General features: G+C 44.9%; 1 protein-coding gene across 3 annotated transcripts in view; it reads left to right on the top strand.

The window, feature by feature from the left end:
- The first annotated feature begins 1541 nt into the window (after positions 1 to 1541).
- The window catches only part of MID2 (midline 2), a 99699-nt gene continuing 82466 nt past the window's right edge, over positions 1542 to 18774 (top strand). Inside the window, exons 1-2 of one of the 3 annotated variants that reach the window (XM_031945126.1) lie at positions 1542 to 1792; positions 17334 to 18049. In XM_031945126.1, coding sequence (XP_031800986.1) covers positions 17351 to 18049 — 699 coding nt within the window. In that variant the 5' untranslated portion in view covers positions 1542 to 1792; positions 17334 to 17350. Of the gene's footprint in view, positions 1793 to 17333; positions 18050 to 18774 lie in introns of those variants that run through there. The other 2 variants (XM_031945127.1, XM_031945128.1) reach the window with 2 other exon arrangements.

Raw genomic sequence — 18774 nt, 5'->3', positions numbered from 1 at the left:
CCCCTGGGGATGGATGAGGAAGAAAGGGGGCATTCTTATGGGAGGTCAGGAAACTCTGGCGAGACAGAGCAAAGTCAGGGAGGAGTACGGGACTCCTCAGTCCATGTGCATTTATTAAGCACTTAATATGTGCCAGGAAATATGCTAAGTGTTGGTATTAACATAGAAAAGGCAAACTTCTCTGTCTTCCAGGATCTCCATTTGAATGCGGAGACAACATGCAAAGAATTTTACATTTAAAATGTTAAGCAGATGGAAAGGAATTTCCTGGGGGAAGGGATGGGATGGGGGGGGGGGTTAAAAGTCGAATTGAGTCTGGGGGGAAGTCAGGGAAGGGAAGAAGCAGAGATTGGGGGGCAGGCTGTGGAAGGCACGTGGATGGCTGGTCATAAGACCCTCTTCCATGGAGGTCGGAGGTAGCATTTCACGTGCGTGGAAGAGCCAGGAGGCCAGGGGAGCCGAGGGCATGGAGGCCAGCGGTAGAGAAGATTGCCAAGCTGGGAGGGGGCTAGTTTTCATTTAAGATGGAGGACTACGTCTATGCGGCTGTGACCAGAGAGCTCTGAGCGTCCCCGGACTGTGAAGTCAGGGCCCCAGGAGCCGGGCTGTCCTCGGGAGACTGAGGAGGGAGGACAGTCCAGATTGGGGAGATTTTTTTGCCCCTTTATCTCGAGAGTCTGAGTTTACACGTGAGTAGGTCGGCACATTTTGGGATACTGTTTGTCGGGTTTTTACTCCGCTTTTTGCTTGGCGTTTAGCCGCGGCCTTGAGGTGTGGGTGACTGAAAGATGCTGCCTTCGGAAAGAACAGACGTGACCTCGAGGAAGAAGCCGGGGTTGAGGTGAGGTACTAACGACTGGCCCCAGTAACTGTGGTGGGTGGGGACCGGCTATTCACACATGTAGGTGAGCAAGATTAGGGACCTCTGGGGCCGTCGAGTTCCACTACTTCACAGTCTTCCTCATTTGCCAGATGAGGAAACTGAGACCAGGGACTTGCAGAAAGTTCCATCCGTGGTGCTGGGTGGTATCTGAACCTGGGGGTGGGGGAGAGGCCCTCTAAGCCAGGGATCTTGACGCTGTTATCGGGCTTGCCTGGACACCTATTACACCTGAATATCCAGCTACACCTGCCCCCTTGTACCCATGGTAACAGTTCGGTTGGTTCCCGGGGGGGGGGGGGGGAAGACAGCGATTTCCCCCCGGGTGACTTCGTTCCTGGTCCGGAGCTCGGCCCCGGGCCAACGGTCCGCTCGGTGCCATTCTCCCTTTGTGAAAAGATAGCGACGGGCTTGGGTTGGGTTTCCTGCCATTCTTTGCCCCCGTCTGAGCGGTCCGCGATCTCCGTCTGGCCGCGGGGCGGTTTGCGTAGAGCGGCTCCTCTGTGGACGTGGGTGGCCCGAGAGAGCTGGCCCTCCTCGGGCCGACAACAAGTGTCGCCGGCTGTTGTGGTTGGTCTGTTCGCGCCGGGGACGGGCGGGGCGGCGGGGCATCGGGAGGAGGGAACGACTGGGGGGGGTGGGGGTGGCGAGGGGGGAGACGGTGGAACAGGAAGGAGTTTGCACACATTTCTACCTCCCTCCGCATTTCGCCGACTGCCGAGGCTGTCTAGGACTGTCTCTTTCCAGAGCCTGCAGAGGCGCGCGCGCGCACGCACGCTCTCCTCCGCCGCCCTCCCCCGGGCCGGTGCGCGCGCACAGACACCCGCACGCTCCCTCTCCCTCCACCCGGCTCAGTGGGTCTCTTCTTCCAAGATGACAGGACGGAGGAGGCCAGGCTGCTGGAATCAGCTGGTATGTAGGGGAGCACCCCGGCCGGCCGGGCCTCACCCAGCGCCCGTCCGCCGCTCTCCCCCCCCGCCCCCCACCGCTCCCCTTCCCCGGGCAGGGGCTCAGCCGCGGGGCTGCCCTCTCCCCGCCGCTCCCCTTCCCCGGGCAGCGGCTCGGCGGCCGGGTTGCTCTCCGCGCTTGGCGGCGGCTCTGCGCTGCCGGGCTGCTCCCCGCGCCCTGGCTCGCCCTGGGCTGCCACAGCGCTCCCGCTCCTGCTCTGGCTCCCGGCGGGGAAGGAAGCGATCCGGAGGCGCCCAGGGGCTGGGGAAAGGGGGGGGGGAAGGCAAGGAGAGGCGTTGGAGCGGCTGCAGGTGAGCCCCGTGGGTGGGCGGCCGGCTGGAAAGGCGCCCTGGCCCGCCCGGGGACGGGGGCGCCCTTGCCCAACTTCGCCCCGATGGGCGGCGGCGGGAGCTTTGGCCGTGGGGCGGCCACCGGGCCGGCCGGCGGGGAGGAAGGGAGGGAGGGAGGGAGGCCGGTGTGCGCCCAGCGTGCCCGCTCCTACCCGGCTCCTGCTTCCATTCCTTAGCACGGCCGTCGGCCGGCGGAGGGCACGCCCCCTCGGGGCTTGCTTGGGCCAGTTCTCCTCGACATTCCCCCCTCGCCCTCATCGCTACCCCTGCCCCTCACCTTGTCGGGCCGTGTCGGCCCTGCCCAGCCCAGCCCAGTCCAGCCCAGCCCAGCGTCCGGCGATGGCGCACTGAGGGGCTGGATGGGGGGGGGGGGGAGGGGGGAGACGGCCCGGGGAAAGAGGGCGCTCTGAGGCTGGCCGGGAAGGGGACCTTGAAGATGGCGGGGTGGAAGGGGGCGGGAGTGGCGGGGCCTGGCCCTTTGGGCCTGGCCGCTCGATCCCCCCCTTCCCTAATTCCCGCGGATGGCTCTGTCTGAGACTGAAGTTTTTGCTCTTGCACTCACCCGGAGTTTTTTCCCCTCGCCACCTAGCTCATTTATCCCTTCCCTCCCATTCTCCTCCCTCTCTGAGTAGCTTTCCTTGATTCCTGTGTGGATGGGTGTATCGGGGAGCTGGAAGGTGTATGTGTGTGTGTGTGTGTGTGTGTGTGTGTGTGTGTGTTGAGGGGGGGAGATCTCTATGAAAGCTGGGTGCTTAAATGTGCATGTATGCATCCTTATGTGTATGTTTGCATGCATGCATTCTGGGGGTTCTTATTCCAATGGTTGTCCAGCTAAACCGGGAAGGCGGCTACCTTTCCCACCTTTTCCCCCCTTTCCACCATATGGAGGAGGGGGGAACTGGCCCAGGGAGGCTTCTCTTAGTTTTTCATCCCCTTCCTGGGGGCTGGGAGGCTGGGAGGCTGGGGGCAGGGATGGGAGCAGTGTCTTTCCTGCAGCTGCTTATTTCAGCCCTCAGTCTTCCTTTCCCTCCCCCACCCTAAGCCTCTGCTGCCCGGTTCCTTAGCAAATTTCGGAGGGGGAACAGCAGTTATTGGCTCTTCAGTGACTCACAGACTGACCAATTAGTTTATTAGAAAAATGTGATGTAGAATGCCTCCCATTTGTTACCTGGAGTCTTGTTTTCCAGGTTGTCATTCAGGTCTGAAGGCCAAGAAAACAAGAGGTTTCATCCCAGCTTGGATGCCATTTTTGGTTTGTGACTTGGGGGCAGCTGTTGAGACCTGCCCTCTCTGGGGGGACCTTTTATGTAACGAGATAATAATTTCTCCTCAAATGTTGTGAAATTTAACTTTGATAGAGGACAGAAAATTGACTTTCCATTCGGGCTCCTCAGTCTCTAGTCGGAAGGAGCCTCACAGGCCACCCGGTACAACTCTTTCATTTTCCAGATGAAGAAACCGAAGTGAAATGACCTGTGCAGGGTCTCAAATAACAAGCATTACAGATATGATTTAAACCCAAGTCTTCTGATTCCAGAATTTGTATTGATTCCTTTACAAGATGGAGGACCTGGGATCAAATCCTTCCTCCCGTTTCTTTATTACCTGTCTGACCTTGAGCCAGTTCCTTCCCTTCCTTGGGTCTCGGTTTTCCGCTCTGTAAAATGAGGGGGCTGGACTCCATGGCCTCTGAGGTCTCTCCCCATTTGAGATCAAGGACCCTATGGGTCACCCTGAGCAGGTCACATCATCTTCCTGGGCCTCGGTTTCCCCCTCTGTAAACTGAGAAGGTTGGACTCCATGGCCTCCGAGGTCCCTCCCAGCCTCTAGACCCAGGAGTCTCAGTCTGGAGCCAGTTCTGTACATAGGGAAAGAAAGTGGGTTATATAACGATTAAAGCCGGAACACTGGCAAGATAAAAAGCATTGCTTGCCATTATTGGTCTTCCAGGTGCCAAATAGATTCATTACCTCCTTGGTGTGAGAAGCTTGGTTTTCTTAAAGGTAACAGAAGCAGGGGAAGGCAGGACTGGGAAACCTTAGGATTCCCTCTGGTGAATGCTGCTCAGTTTCAGTCATAGCCTAAATGATTTTAAGGTGCTCTACCGTGGCTTAACTGAGTCAGTCATTTGGAAATGTAGCCTCGCCCATTTTTAACCCATGTGGGGGCAGCCACCTCATTTGTATTAGGAAGCGGCATAAGTAGTCTTTTGGCACGCACACTTTAGGCATCTTTAGTATGTAGTTATAATGAGTCACCACGTTTATTGAGCTCCAAACCGATTTGTCTGCAGCTTTAGTCTTGGCTTTTGGTGGGGAGAAAGGGAGTCTGTCTTACCTGCTCAGAGCACAGAAGACTCGGTGGTAGTAGAGCGCATGGGCAGGGGAAATGGGAGCGTTCGGTGTCCCTCGTACTCGCTCTTCTGACTGGGTTCCTCATACAAATCTTGCCTTGGGCTGACACATCACACGAGTCCACCTCTGGAAAGTCCTGACACTAAGTCGAAGTGACTCAGTTACTTCATGAATATGAGCCGTGTAAATTGATTTAGATGAAATTGGTTTAGTGAAGCCTTCTTCCGAGTACACAGCAGCTTGTCCCGACTTGCAGTTCCTAAAGCACTGCCAGTGGAGTTTGTTAATTGCATCAAAGAATCACTCTGGGTACTGAGCAGGTCCACTCCTCCCTTGAAATCTGCTGACATCAAAACCATCAGGCCAGGGAAGAAAAATGAGGGGGTTGGACTCGATGGTCCAGTTTGGACTCCTCTGTTTGGGAGTACCACTGGCGACGCCGGAAGTGCCCCAGCCCTACCCCTCTGGCTCTCTGTGGTGTGGCTGGGATGCAGTTGTATCTTATCCCATCAGTCATATTGAGGGCAACTCGAGTGGAAGCGCCCCCCGCCCCCCCCCCCAGGGTCAAGGCTGAGATGAAGGTTTGCCCTTAAGAACCATCCCTTTCAATTTCTTAGTCACCTCTGCCATATGGAAAGACTGTTGGTATTCCCTGGAACATTTGTACATGTCGTTCAATACACTGGGTAGGTCAAAGAGGTGCTGTCAAGTCCAAGTCGCTACCATCTTCCTTAATGGGAAAGGGAATATTTGCCAAAGACCTAAGTGCCCTGGATGCCTAGGGACTCCACCCAATCTAGATATGGGTTGCAACACGTTTTCAGGATACATCATGGTTCAGTAGAGTTCAAAGCTGTTTATTTTTTGCCAAGTGAAATTTCGGTTCCATGGGTTGGCTCATCAGTCATCCAAATGGCCCTGATAGTTGTTACTTTGCATCTTTTAAAGGCAGTGATGACTTTCATCCCTGATCATTGGGGAGAGAGTGATCTGCCTCAGTAGTTTTTAACTGGGGGGCAGCCTTGTTTGATGTGTTTATACTGGAAAACCTAGCACTTCTTTGCAAATAATGCCAGCTCTTCTTGGTTTTGAAATTGTTCAGTAAACGGTGGCTGCTACTGTTGCTCTTTTTAAGGGAGCAATGCTTTTTCCTCTTAACTTCCTGAAACAAAAACCTTGCTCAGGATTTGCTTTGGAAATATATATGGGCAATCTGTAGCTTTTAATCCAAGCTCTTTCTTCTACGGTGATTTAGTAGCAGCTACCTCCCTTCTCCCTTCTCCCTTCTCCCCGCCCCTCTTCTCCTCCCTCTTTCCCTCTCTTTCTGCCTCTTCCCCCTCTCTGTCTCTCCCCCCCTCTTTCTGTCTCTTTTTCTTTCCTTCTCCCCTCCTCTGTTTCTACGTCTATCTGCCTCTTCCCCCCTTCTATCTCACGGTCTCTGGTCTCTGTCTTTTTCTCTCTGTGCACCTCTCTCCCTTCTCTCTGCCTCTCTCCTTCTCTCCATCTTACTGTCTCTGTTTCTCTGCTTCTCCCCCCTCTCTCTGTCTCACTGTCTCTCTCTCCCTGTCTCTGCCTCTCTGCCTCTCTCCCTTTCTCCATCTCACTGTCTCTGTTTCTTTTTTTCTCCTTCTTTGTCAATCCCTTCTCTCTACCTCTCCCCACTCTGTCTCACTATCCGTCTCCTTCCCTTTCTCTGTTTCTCTGCCTCTGTCTGCCTCTTTCTCTCTGTCTCTCTTCTCTTCATTATCATAGTCAGTGTAATTTTATTTGAAAAAAAATAAATAAAAATTAAAATTTTAATATAGTAGTGGCAATTTCCATCTCTATTCCCTACTCAGCTTCTTTTTTCTTCTGTGTACCTTCTAATTGTTTTATTAATGCTTTTATTTTCTCATATTTTGATCAGGGATATGAGAACATTCTTGTAAAGATTTGGTAAAGATCCAGGAAATAGGCATATGAGAAAGGCATATTGTTAAAAGCCTTTAAATTGCCTTTTTCATTTGTAATATAATTTGTGATTCCTCCCCCCAATTGTTTGATATTCTCCCTTTAAATTACCTTTTGTTGCCTCTAGTTGATATGATTTATCTCATTTATTTTCTTTGCTGGTTCTTCGGGGTTTTCTAAGCATACCATTATGCTGTCTACAAATGGGTATAATTTTGTCTCTCATTTGCCATTGTTTATACCTTTGATTTTGTCTCTTGTTTTATTGCTATAAGTTAGTATTTCTAGAACTATGTTATGTGATATTGGGAGAAAGGAGTATTTTTATTTTATGTTTGTCCTAGGAAAGCTTCTAGTAGTTCTCCATTATACTAATATCAATATGAACTCCCTTGTTTGACATTCAATGCCTTTCATAACCTGGCCACTTTTACATTTCCAGTATTCTTACACTTTTACTTCCGTCCATGTTTTCTATAATCATGCCATGCTGGCCTCCTGGCTGTTCTTCACACCTGACATTCCATGCCCAGAATACTCTACTTCCTCACGTCTGTGAGGAAGTTTCTTTTTCTTTCTTTCTAAGTTTCCTTTTCTTCAAGATGCATTTCAAAACCTATGCTCTGCACTGGAAGCTTTTCTCATCCTCCATACCTTCTCCTTTCAAATAATCTTCTCCCTCTCCCTCTCCCTCTCCCTCTCCCTCTCTTTCTCCCTCTCCCTCTCCCTCTTCCTCTCCCTCTCCCTCTCCCTCTCCCTCTCCTTCTCCCTCTCCCCTCCTCTTCCTTTCTCTCCTATTTTCACATGTTATCTTCCCTATTAGAATTGAACTCCTTAAGGGCAGGCATTTTGTTTTTGCCATTCTTTGTATTCCCAGTGCTTAATACAGCACCTGGCACATAGCAAATGCTTCATACATGCATAAGCATGACTAACTCTTGATTTTAAATTTGTGTTTTTGATGGTATTTAAATATGGCCTCTTCTATACTTATGCTCCCTTTCCCCTTTTGGCATTGGTTTTGAACCAGTTTCATAAATGCAGGGAACTTTCTGGTGTGGAATCTCCCTCAGCCAGTTCATATGGGCAACTCACCAGAAACTAACTCATGTTCTTAGGGAAGAACTGAGAGGCTTTTAAGTAAGTTGCTCAGGATTCCACCATCAGTATGTGCCAGAGCCAATCCTCACACCCCATTTTTCTGTCCCCAAGGCTAGCTCTGTGAACCCTCTACCAGGCTGCCTCTCCATGTCTCTGCTTTTTAAAAGATTTTTTACCGTAAGCGCTGAATTTTGTCTAAGGCTTTTTACTGCTTCTATTGAAATAATCATATACATTTCGTTTTATAGGGTTAATTATGTTAGTTGTTTTCCTAATGGCAAACCATGCTTTCATCCCTGGTATCAATCCAAGTTGGTCACAGTGAATTCTTTTTTGGATTCAATTCTGTGGTCTCCTTGGGAGGATTTTATTTAAAACTGTTGCATCATCATTCTTTCGGGAGATTTGTCTGTTTGGTCCCTTTCTTTGCTTTGTATCACCTTAATTTGGACATTGGAACTATATTTGTCTCATAAAAGAAGTTTGCCGGAGTGCTTTTTTGTTTTTGAGTCATTTTGGGAGCGTGGATATTAGTTGCTTTTCCAATGCTTGTTAGAATTCATTTGTTAATCCATCTGGACTGGGAGTTGTTTTCTTTGGCAATTCATTTGTGGCTTGCTCAATTTCTTTTTCCAAGATTGGGTTGTTCAAGATCTCTGTTTCTTGTTTTGTTCGTCTGGGTATTTTACATTTTTGGAGATTTTAATCAATTTCCTTTGAATCCCCAGTTTTGCTGACATCTCATTGTCCGTTGTAATTTTTGATAATGCGTTTTATTTCCTTTCCGTTTAAATGTGAGTTCATCTTTTCAGTGTTTTTGGTTTGGTAATTGGATTTTCCTCTCTTTCACTTGATCGGGTTGGCTAATGTTAATCGGTTTTGTTTGTTTTCAGCAAAGTCAGCTCTTGGTTTTACTCAGTTCTATGGTCTCTATTTTTCAGTTTCTCTGTTCTCTAATTTTAGATTTCTTGTGTACATGTTTAAAGGCTGTTAACTTATTTTCTAATCTTTTAAGTTTCATTATCATTTCAGGGATCTGTTTGCTATTTTGCTAACATAAGTTTTTAAAGAGAAATTTCCCTCAATATACTGCTTTTTAACTGTGTCCTAAAAGTTTTGGTTCCTAGTTATATATTTTTTTAGCATTGTTGTTAACATAATTATCTATTGTTTCTTCGACTCAGTCATCATTCAGGATGTATTACTTTGTCTCCATTTAGGTCTATTTTTTTCCTTTTATTTCCTTTATTCACTATAAATTTTATTGTCTCACAAACTATAAAGTATGTTTTTATTATTTCTTCCTCTTTACATATGTTTATGGTTCTTTTATGTCCTAGCACATGATGACTTTTTGTAAAGGTACTGTAGTATGCTGAAAAATAGGAATATTCTTTTAATATTCCTTGCAGAAAGCACCACAGAGCAGTCAAGTCTAGTTGATACATCTTTCTATTGTCCTTTTTTTTCTGGTTGGATTTATCCAACTCTGAGAGGAACACTAAAATATCCGATTATTATTTTGTTACTATCAAAAGTTTTTTGGCCTTTTGCCACCTAGCTTTTTCTTTTGAGAACATAGCTGCTGTTTCATTTGGTGCCTATGCATTGAAAACAGCAAATTTCTCACTGTTTGGTGCCTTTAAGCATGTAAATGTGGTTTTGTTATTTTTTCTTTTGACTTTATTAATTTTTAGTTTTTATATCTAAGATTATGATGCTAATTCTTGATTTCTTAGAGTTGCCTGAGTCACAGTAGTTGTTTTTGCATCCCCTTATTTTCATTCTGTATGTTTAAAATGAGTTCCTTCTATACAGCAAATTGTTGGCTTTTATTTTCTGATTTTGAGGTTCATTTTCTTTTTATTGTGGATTTTAATGGCTGTAATTGTTCAATTTGTATTTTTTTCATCAACTATTATATGTGTTTATATATTATATATGGGATGTCATCAGAATTATGATTTCATTGGCATAGGGAACTCCTCAGTGAAGAGACTTCCTTTACCAATGCAGATAGAGTTGTCTAGAACACTGGCTGTGACAGCCAGAATGTGTCAGAAACCACACTTGAGCTCAGCTCTTCCTTACTCCTAGTCCAACTCTCCATTCTTTACACCATATCACTTAAATGTATATTATGTATGTATAGATACTATAAATTTTATGTTCTGCTACCGCAGATCTAAATCCAGTCTCCACCCCACCTCCATCCCCCCTTTTTTAATCTAATCCCAAACTTTTTGGGTTTCCTTTTATCTTTGCTCTCCCTTGCTCTTGTTTTATCTTTCTTTTCCCCAGCTCAGATAAGAATATGGTATCTTCCCACCACTTCCATTTTCCTGTGTTAGTGGTATTAATTTATAATGCTCTTTTCCAAGAAGTTGTATCTTCCTCTTGCCCCCTTTCCTACCCCTCACTCCTTCTAGAATTCTCTAGGAGTTCTCCACTTTTCTTTGTGTCGAGAGTCCCTTTGTGATTCTGGTAAATTCAGTATATCTCTTCTCAGAATTACATTTTTAAGGAACTAAAGAGAATGCTAAATTTTAATTAGAAAATAGATATAATTCCACTCCTCCCCCCCATCCAGAGTTCCTGGACCTCCTGAAATCTATCCACAGACTGGGAAAGAAACCCTTCTCAATGTTATTTTATGATAGGTTAGTTGTTAGGAATGTTCATTCTTAATGGAACTAGGATACTGTGGCAAATGTTCCATGAGGCTAATCTTTAGAAAGAGGGGAAGTTCTAAAAGAACATTTCCCTCATCACTTAGCCTTTTTGATGTTACACCTTCCTCCCTTTGAACCTCTGAAACCCTGTCCTCCCCGGAGTCGAGCCTCCCCAGATACCTAATTACTTCCTCTCCCCCCATCCCCAATGAGATTTACCACTAAGTGTTATGTTATATAAGCTGATTGGGTCCAACTCCCACCCTCCTAAAGTAGGATCCATTACAGAACGCTGACCTCTGAGGGGCCGTCTGCAAGCTGCTCCTCCTCCTCTGCTGGCCATACAATTTCCACTGTATTCTGTGCCCCCCCCTCCCCAGTGTGGATTGCTGTTACCCCACCCCATTCTACCCAGTGGCAAGGGAGAAAAACTGAAAGCTTCTTGTCCATTTCTTGAGTGATGAGCACTCATTATGTTCCAACCTCCCCCTCCCATAGTCTCTTCTTCCTGGCCCATACATTCCTTTTTTCCCCTTTCAACTATAATATTGATTTATTAATGAGGGACTGAGAATTTTTCCCTTGAAATATTAATACTCTGTCTACCTAGTTTCTTGATTTTTCCTGTTACGTGTTTTGTTCCTTAGCTTCGTGTTTTTCTTTTTTTCATTTTGAACTTAGCAAATATCAACAAACAACATTATGAACTTTCTCTTTGTATAATTTTCATTTCATTAACACTCTTTCCTTTTTTAAATTTAGGATTATATTTCCCCTCAATCACATGTAAAAATATTCTTGTCTTTGAATCTCTGTAACTATCCCCAAACCCTCATTTACTGCCCATCTCCACGTCCAATAGAAATCCTCCCTTTGCACCAAATACATTCAATGACAATAAAACGAATGTGTTAGCTATGACTGAAAAGGTACATCTTGTTCTGTGCCTGTGGTCTATCACCTTTCTACCAAGAAAGAATGGGAGACGAGTTCTATCATTTTTCTGAAGTATAATTGGCCACGGCTTTGATCAGTGTTTTCTGCACTCTTTCAGTTGTTTCTTTTACGTTATTATGGTCGCTGAGTAAATTGTCCTTTTATTCTGCTCATTTCATTCTGTTTTAGTTCATACACATCTTCTCTGAATCCATCATGGTCTTTTCTTTTCATGAAATGATATCCCATTATATTCCTACATCTATGGTTCGGCCATTCCTCATTCGAGCCACCCCTTTTGTTTTCAGTTCCTTGCTACAACAAAAAGTGATGCTATATAATTTTTTTTTGTACTTGTGGGACTTTTCTCTGTGTCTTTGACCTCCTTTAGTCATGTGCCTAGCAGTGGACCAGTTTAATGACTTTGGGGGCAGAATTCCAAATCGCTTTCCCAAACGGGCAAGGAGCAATTCTTAGCTTTGACACGAGTGAACTCTGTAAAAATTGTGTAAAATAATCACTGAAACCATGTTCCCTTTGATCTGAAAAAGAAGAGAGATCAGGGCCTCCCAGGCTCCACTAACAAGTGTATTCTTGTGCCTTCCCTCTCGCAGCCCCTCCAGCAATTGCCATTTTCCTCCTTTGTCATTGTGGCTGATCTGTTGGGGGAGTGGTAGAAGCTTGGCTGTTTTGATTTGTATTTCTCTTGGAGCTTTTTTTTTCATATTCTTTGACTTGATATTTCTTCATTGGGGAAGGACTTCTTATTTTTTGACCATTTTGGGGGTTAAATCCCAGCTTCTTAAACCGCGGGTCATCTCGGAACTAAATGTGGGATTACAAAATGATGATTTATTATCAGTAAATGTTTTATTTGCAGATATATTTTATATACCTCTATATCTGGGGTCACATAAAAATTTCTCAGGTGAAAAGGGTTCATGATTGGAAAAAGTTTAAGAAGCCCCGTGTTAGAGCGTAGATCTTTGTTTTCCTTTGAGTAAATTTCCTATATGTCTTAGATAGCAGACTCTGATAGAAGGACTTTTCTCATTTTTTCAAAACTCTGATGTTCTGCTTCAAGGAATTATAGTTTTAGAGTTGGAAATGACTATTAAAACATTATCAAGTCCAACCTTTTCATTTTGTAGGAAACGGAAGCTCAGAGAGTTTGTCTTACCCAGGATCACACAACCAATAAGTGTCTGTGGTAGGATTTGAATTCAGGATTTCTGTTTAAAAGTCCATCACTCTACCAAACCATACCAAGAGCCTTGTCACTAGACTGGCCTCTGAGGGCTGGTTCCTCAGGACACTTCTAAAAGAGGTACTCCAAAAATGCTATATACTAAAGTCTTTTAACTATCTTTCTGTACTTTCTTCAACTAGCTGCTCATTTTCCTCTTGTGCTGTTTTTACTACTTTTAATCTGTAGTCACTTTCTGATCTCTCCCTCCCCTCCTCCTCGTCCTCCTCCTTCTCTCTCTTTCTCCTTCTCCTCTTCTTCCTCCTTCTCCTTCTCTCTCTCTCTTTCTTCTCTTCCTCCTCCTCCTCCTCCTCCTTCTCTTCTCTTCTCTTCTCTTCTCTTCTCTTCTCTTCTCTTCTCTTCTCTTCTCTTCTCTTCTCTTCTCTTCCTCTCTCCCTCTCTCCCTCTCTCCCTCCCTTCCATCCTCCCTTTTTCCCTCCTCTATTTCTGCTCTCAAGTCCTCCTCCTTCTCTTTCTCATCCCCCCTACTTTCTTGTTTCCCAGGCCCCATCTCTGCACTACTGTCTCTTTTCTTTCTTAGGACTTAGATGGGTGGTCTGATTCATGGTCAATCTACTAATGGAACAGAGGAAGGAATCTAGAATCCATAGGTGTGCCCTGGAGTGATGAAGCCTCCATTCTCCCTGAACAGGGACAAAACCCTCCCCCCCAAAAAACCGAAAGTTCACTTCAAAGGCTGGGGGTGCCAAATTATGGTAGCCATGAGAGTTGGGGGGCAGTGAGTATGGGTTGTTGGAGCACTCTAAAGGATAGGTCAGTGAATTGGGTTTCAGCTACTTTTTCCTGCAAAAATGCCCTTGAGGAGGGTTTCTTCTCTCATCTTATTCTTGGTGAGCCTTCCCAGTTGTGAACTTCTTTATACTCGTTGGTGTTGTGGGTGGAGGTCACCCTCAGGACGCCACCATCTTTACGTGATGGCCACACGATTGCTCCTCATGAATACTAGAGCAAGATGACCAATTGTCCTGTGAAACTTCTTGCTGCCCTTTCATCATACAATGCGACCATTTCTGTTAATACCTTTATTTGCATAAAAACCTATAAGCTATCCTTCCATAGGTTAAAGACTGATGGACTCCATCCTTGGGAAGGCCCTTACAGGAGAGCTGCTCCAAACCTCTAATTTGATTGATCATAAAACTGGGACAGAGAGAGGTTCAGAGAGTTCAGTTTGTTCAAGGCCTAGTAGAACAGAGCTGGGATTCAAACGTGCTTCTTGTCTCTCCAAATCCAGCCCCCTTTCCGCTGTACTGTGCCACCTTCCATTTAGCTGTAACTTTCTTTCATCTTCTGGCTTCATTTAAAGTGCGAATGTCAATATTGACATGACTCAGTTCCTCCGATAGTATGTTGACTCACTGATCGTCGAACAAAGATTTCACAGTTAGAGCGCCAACAGTTAGGTTACTGTTGATCGACTCAAGAACTTCAGCGCACTCCCGCCCTCGCCAGGGAATCAGAAGGGGACCACACAAGACTGAAGGCCCTTGAATATTTTTCTTCACTCTGTGGCTTGCCCAGTTAAGGAATTCATCACCTGGTAGGCAGCCAGCTGGTGACAAGCCTCTCTGTACTTAGCCGGGCTGGTCCTCAGAAAGCAGACACAGTCTGTCACGGGCTCTAGCTCAAAGCTTTTCCACTTTTGGTAGACTATCCCAGTGTTTCCATTTCCACCCTCCTGGTGAGGCCTCCAAAGTTACCACCAGGTCACAATGTAGCATCAGAGAAGGAGGAATTCCTTCACAGGGGAAGAGACCACCTCTGTAACCCCCAAATCCCGTTAGACACAAAATCTCATGGTCTTTATTTTACCTTGACAGGAACACATTATGTCAGTGTGGTAGAAAAAGCTGGATCAGACCAGTTAGATGACCCGCTTTTCAAATTTCCCCTTTGATACTTAGTGCCTGTGTAACCTTGAGCCTTCTCCTTGGACCTCAGTTTCCTCTTCTGTTAAATGAGAGGATTGGGCTAGATGCCTTGGAAGTGATTTCTGGTTCTAGATCTAGGACCCCTTGAGGGAGAAACTCAGCGTCCCTGGGCCTTAGTTTTCTGCCATGTAAGCATTTGGCATTGTTGACCACCTTCTCCTCCAGGTAACACTGGTGTCTCTTGGTTCTCTTCTTGCCCCAACCTAGTCTCCTTTGCTAGAGAATCATTTTTCTCCTGGCACTTCTGATTAGGAGCTTTATTTAGCTAATCATTAAGTCGGAGACAAAATACAAAATTCACTGTCTGACTTGGACCTCTCTTCCTAGATTGATTTCACAATAGTCTTCACTTTCCAGCTAACATGTCTCCCTGTTGTTCCTCCCTTCTGAAGCAGAATTCATCACTTTCCTCCTCTGTCTAGGACTCTACCATCCTCCACCCTCTTTAAGTTCTTGTCTTCTACTCCTGTCCTCCCCCCTCCTCCCCAAAGCCCTGATTCCATTACTTTTTAATGATAGCTTTTTAATATGAATGTTATGGAATATTATTGTTCTGTAAGAAATGACCAGTGGGCTGATTTCAGAAAGGCCTGGAGGGACTTACATGAACTGATGCTGAGGGAAATGAGCAGAACCAGGAGACCATTGTACATGGCAACAAGATTATATGATGATCAATTCTGATGGACGTGGTTCTCTTCAACAATGAGATGATTCAAACCAGTGATGAAGCGAGACATCTACACCCAGAGAGAGGCCTGTGGGAACAGAATTTGGATCACAGCATAGCATTTTCACTCTCTGTTGTTGTTTGCTTGATTTTGTTTTCTTTTTCACTTTTTTTCTTCCTTCTTGATCTGATTTTTCTTGTGCAACAAGATAACTATATAAATATGTACACATATATTGGATTTAACATATATTTTAACATGTTTAACATATATTGGACTACCTGCCAGCTAGGGGAGAGGGTAGGGAGAAGCAGGGGGAAATTTGGAACAGAAGGTTTTGCAAGGGTCAATGCAAGGGTCAAAAGGGTTAATAAAAAATTATAGCTTTTTATTTTCAAAATATATACATGGATAATTTTTGACATTTACCTCTACAAAACCCTGTGTCCTAATTTTTTTCCATCTTTCACTTCCAGTCTGCAAGTGATCCAATATATGTTAAACATGTGTAATTCCTCTCTCTATATTTCCAAACTATCATCTGCACAAGAAAAATCAGATCAAAAAGAAAAACAATAAGGAAGAAAACAAAATGCAAGCAAACAACAACAAAAAGAGTGAAAATACTATGTTGTGGTCCAGTTTTAGTTCCCACTGTCCTCTCTCTGATACAGATGGCTTTCTTCATCACAAGAGCATTGGAACTGCTCTGAATCACCTCATTGTTGAAGAGTCATGTAGATCAGAATTGATCATCATATAATCTTGCTATTGCCATATATAATGATCCGGTTCTGCTCATTTCACTTGGCATCAGTTCATGTAAGTCTCTCCAGGTCTCTCTGAAATCAGCCTCCTGAGCGTTTCTTACAGAGCAGTAATATTCCATAACATTCATTTACCACAATTTATTCAGCCATTCTCCAATTGATGGGCATCCACTCAGTTTCCAGTTTCCTGCCACTACAAAAAGAGCTGCCACAAACATTTTGCACATTGGGTCCTTTTTCCTCCTTTAAAATCTCTTTGGGGATACAAGTCCAGTAGTAACACTGCTGGATCAGAGTATGCACAGTTTGATAGCCCTTTGGCCATAGTTTCAAACTGCTCTCCAGAATGGTTGGATCCGTTCACAGTTCCACCAAAATGTATCAGTGTCCCAGTTTTCCCACATCCCCTCCAACATTCACTATTATCTTTTCTTGTCATCCTAGTCAATCTGAAAGGCATCTCAGAGTTGTCTTAATTTGCATTTCTCTGATTAACAATGACTTGGAGCATCTTTTCATATGGTTACAAATAGTTTCAATTTCTTTGTCTGAAAATTGTCTGTTCTTATCCTTTGACCATTTATCAGTTGGAGAATGGCTCGAATTCTTTAAATTTGGGTCAACTCTCTCTATATTTTAGAAATGGGGCTGATGCCATTATTTTTAAAGGAATATTTAATTATCATTGATTTTGTGTAATCATTTGACTGTGAAAGGAAAAACAAATATCGGACACTATACAGATTGGGATCGGTTGCCTAGTTTTTTGAATTCTTGTATTTTTATCTCACTCCTAATCACCTAAATAAGACCTTTCATCTATCGTTATCTTTTAGTAACTTGAGAGCAGCATCCAAGATCTTTTCATTAGTTTCTAAAACTTTACAGCCTGAACTCTACCTCCTCTTCTTTTCTCTCTATTTTGTTGACCCCTGCTCCTTAATCCTTTTTGCCAATTTGCTTTACCCACTTCTTTGTCCCATTACCTTTTTTTACTTGCCTTGCTAACTACTTTCCTCTTCCCCTTCAGGCTTCCTCTTCATGTCTTTATTACTCGATCCTGTTCCTTCTCCTTCAGCTTTCTGTCACACAAGCTAGAAATGAAATTGTTCTCCTTCCCATTTCCCTCGATTTCTCCTACCTAAACAGTTTCAAGCCTTTTTCACAAGTCAAAAGCCCTCTAAATCATCTTCACAATTTCCTATTTCTTATTCAGCTCAGTCATCCCTTTTCCTATTCCTTCTCCCATAACCTTCTCTCACAGCAGCTGAAAGTCAAGTAGATTTATGCATTTTAGAAAAAGACTGTTAGAATTAAAGAAGTGGGGGCTATCAAAGCTTTTCTGTTTAACTCTCAAGTAATGAGGCATTTCAGCTTACCTGAATGCTTCCTATCTTTGAGCATGAGAGTTCATTCAAAACCAAAAAGGTCTTAGCTTCAGATAATGGTACTAGAAGAGTATTTGCTTAGGGAATTCTTACTAAGCTCTCCTTTGTATTACAGGTGAATGACCAGCCTCCATGGTTCTTAATGGACCAACAAGATTATTTTCATTAAAGATGGAAACATTGGAGTCAGAATTGACCTGCCCAATCTGCCTCGAGTTGTTTGAAGACCCCCTCCTGCTTCCATGCGCCCATAGCCTCTGCTTCAGCTGTGCTCATCGGATTCTCGTGTCCAACTGTAGTTCCGGGGAATCGGTTGAGCCCATTGCCGCCTTCCAGTGTCCTACTTGCCGATATGTCATCTCCTTGACTCATCGTGGCCTAGATGGCCTCAAGAGGAATGTGACCCTACAGAACATTATCGACCGATTCCAGAAGGCTTCTCTGAGCGGGCCCAATTCCCCAGGCGAGAGCTGCCGGGAGCGGACTTATAGGCCTAGCCCCACCATGTCTAGCGAGCGAATTGCATGCCAGTTCTGTGAACAGGCCCCACCGCGTGATGCAGTCAAGACCTGCATAACCTGTGAGGTGTCTTACTGTGACCGCTGCCTCCGAGCCACCCATCCAAACAAGAAGCCCTTCACCAGCCACCGATTGGTGGAGCCGGTGCCAGACACGCACCTTCGAGGGCTCATGTGCCTGGAGCATGAGAATGAGAAAGTGAACATGTACTGTGTGGCTGATGACCAACTGATCTGTGCCTTATGCAAACTAGTGGGGCGCCACAGAGACCATCAAGTGGCATCTCTTAGTGACCGATTTGAGAAACTCAAGGTAAGAGATCTGGAAATGTTCTGACAATCTGCTCTCCCTGCTCGGGACTACCAGATGTTGAGTTTTTCCTTGGGGTTCCTGGAGTTTTTGTGGGCATGGGTGCCTTTTCTCACATGGCCAGGCAGTTTTTTCCATTTTCCCCTCGAGGGGAACACCCATTTTGAAGATGTAGCTCTGCTCCTATAATTTGTCCACCAATACGGAATCTTGCTGGATTTGACATCAAAGGACCTGGCTTCAGATCCTGCCTTTTCCGTTTAATAGCAGTGTGAATCTGGGTAATTCACCTATCCTCTCCTTTCTTCTGTTTTAAAAGGAGTGAGATATACTACATGATCTTGAAGGCCTCTTCCCTTTGGACCGGATGATCCTAAAAACTTTATCAAATACAGCTAATAATAATAGCTAGCATTTATGGAGTGCTTTAAGATGTACAAAGCACCTTACATATGTTAATAATTCCTAATAACTCTGGGAGGTAGGTGCTTTTTCTTATCCCTATTTTACAGATGAGGAAAGTGAAGCACATAGAGATTAAATGACTTGCCCAGAGTCATACAACTAATAAATGTTTGAAGCTGGATTCCAACTCAGTTGTTTCTGGCTTCCAAGTCCCAAGCTATATCCCTTCCCAGGTATTAGGAAACACTGCATGATACAAATGTTTCTCACCCATCTCGTTTGTTGCTTTTTTTGTTGCTTTTTGCTTGACAAATGCCATGAAA

The sequence above is a fragment of the Sarcophilus harrisii genome, chromosome X (genome assembly GCF_902635505.1).
Source record: "Sarcophilus harrisii chromosome X, mSarHar1.11, whole genome shotgun sequence".
NCBI classification, from domain to species: Eukaryota; Metazoa; Chordata; class Mammalia; order Dasyuromorphia; family Dasyuridae; genus Sarcophilus; species Sarcophilus harrisii.
Note: the sequence above shows the minus strand (reverse complement) of the source record. Positions and strands in the feature narration are given on the sequence as shown.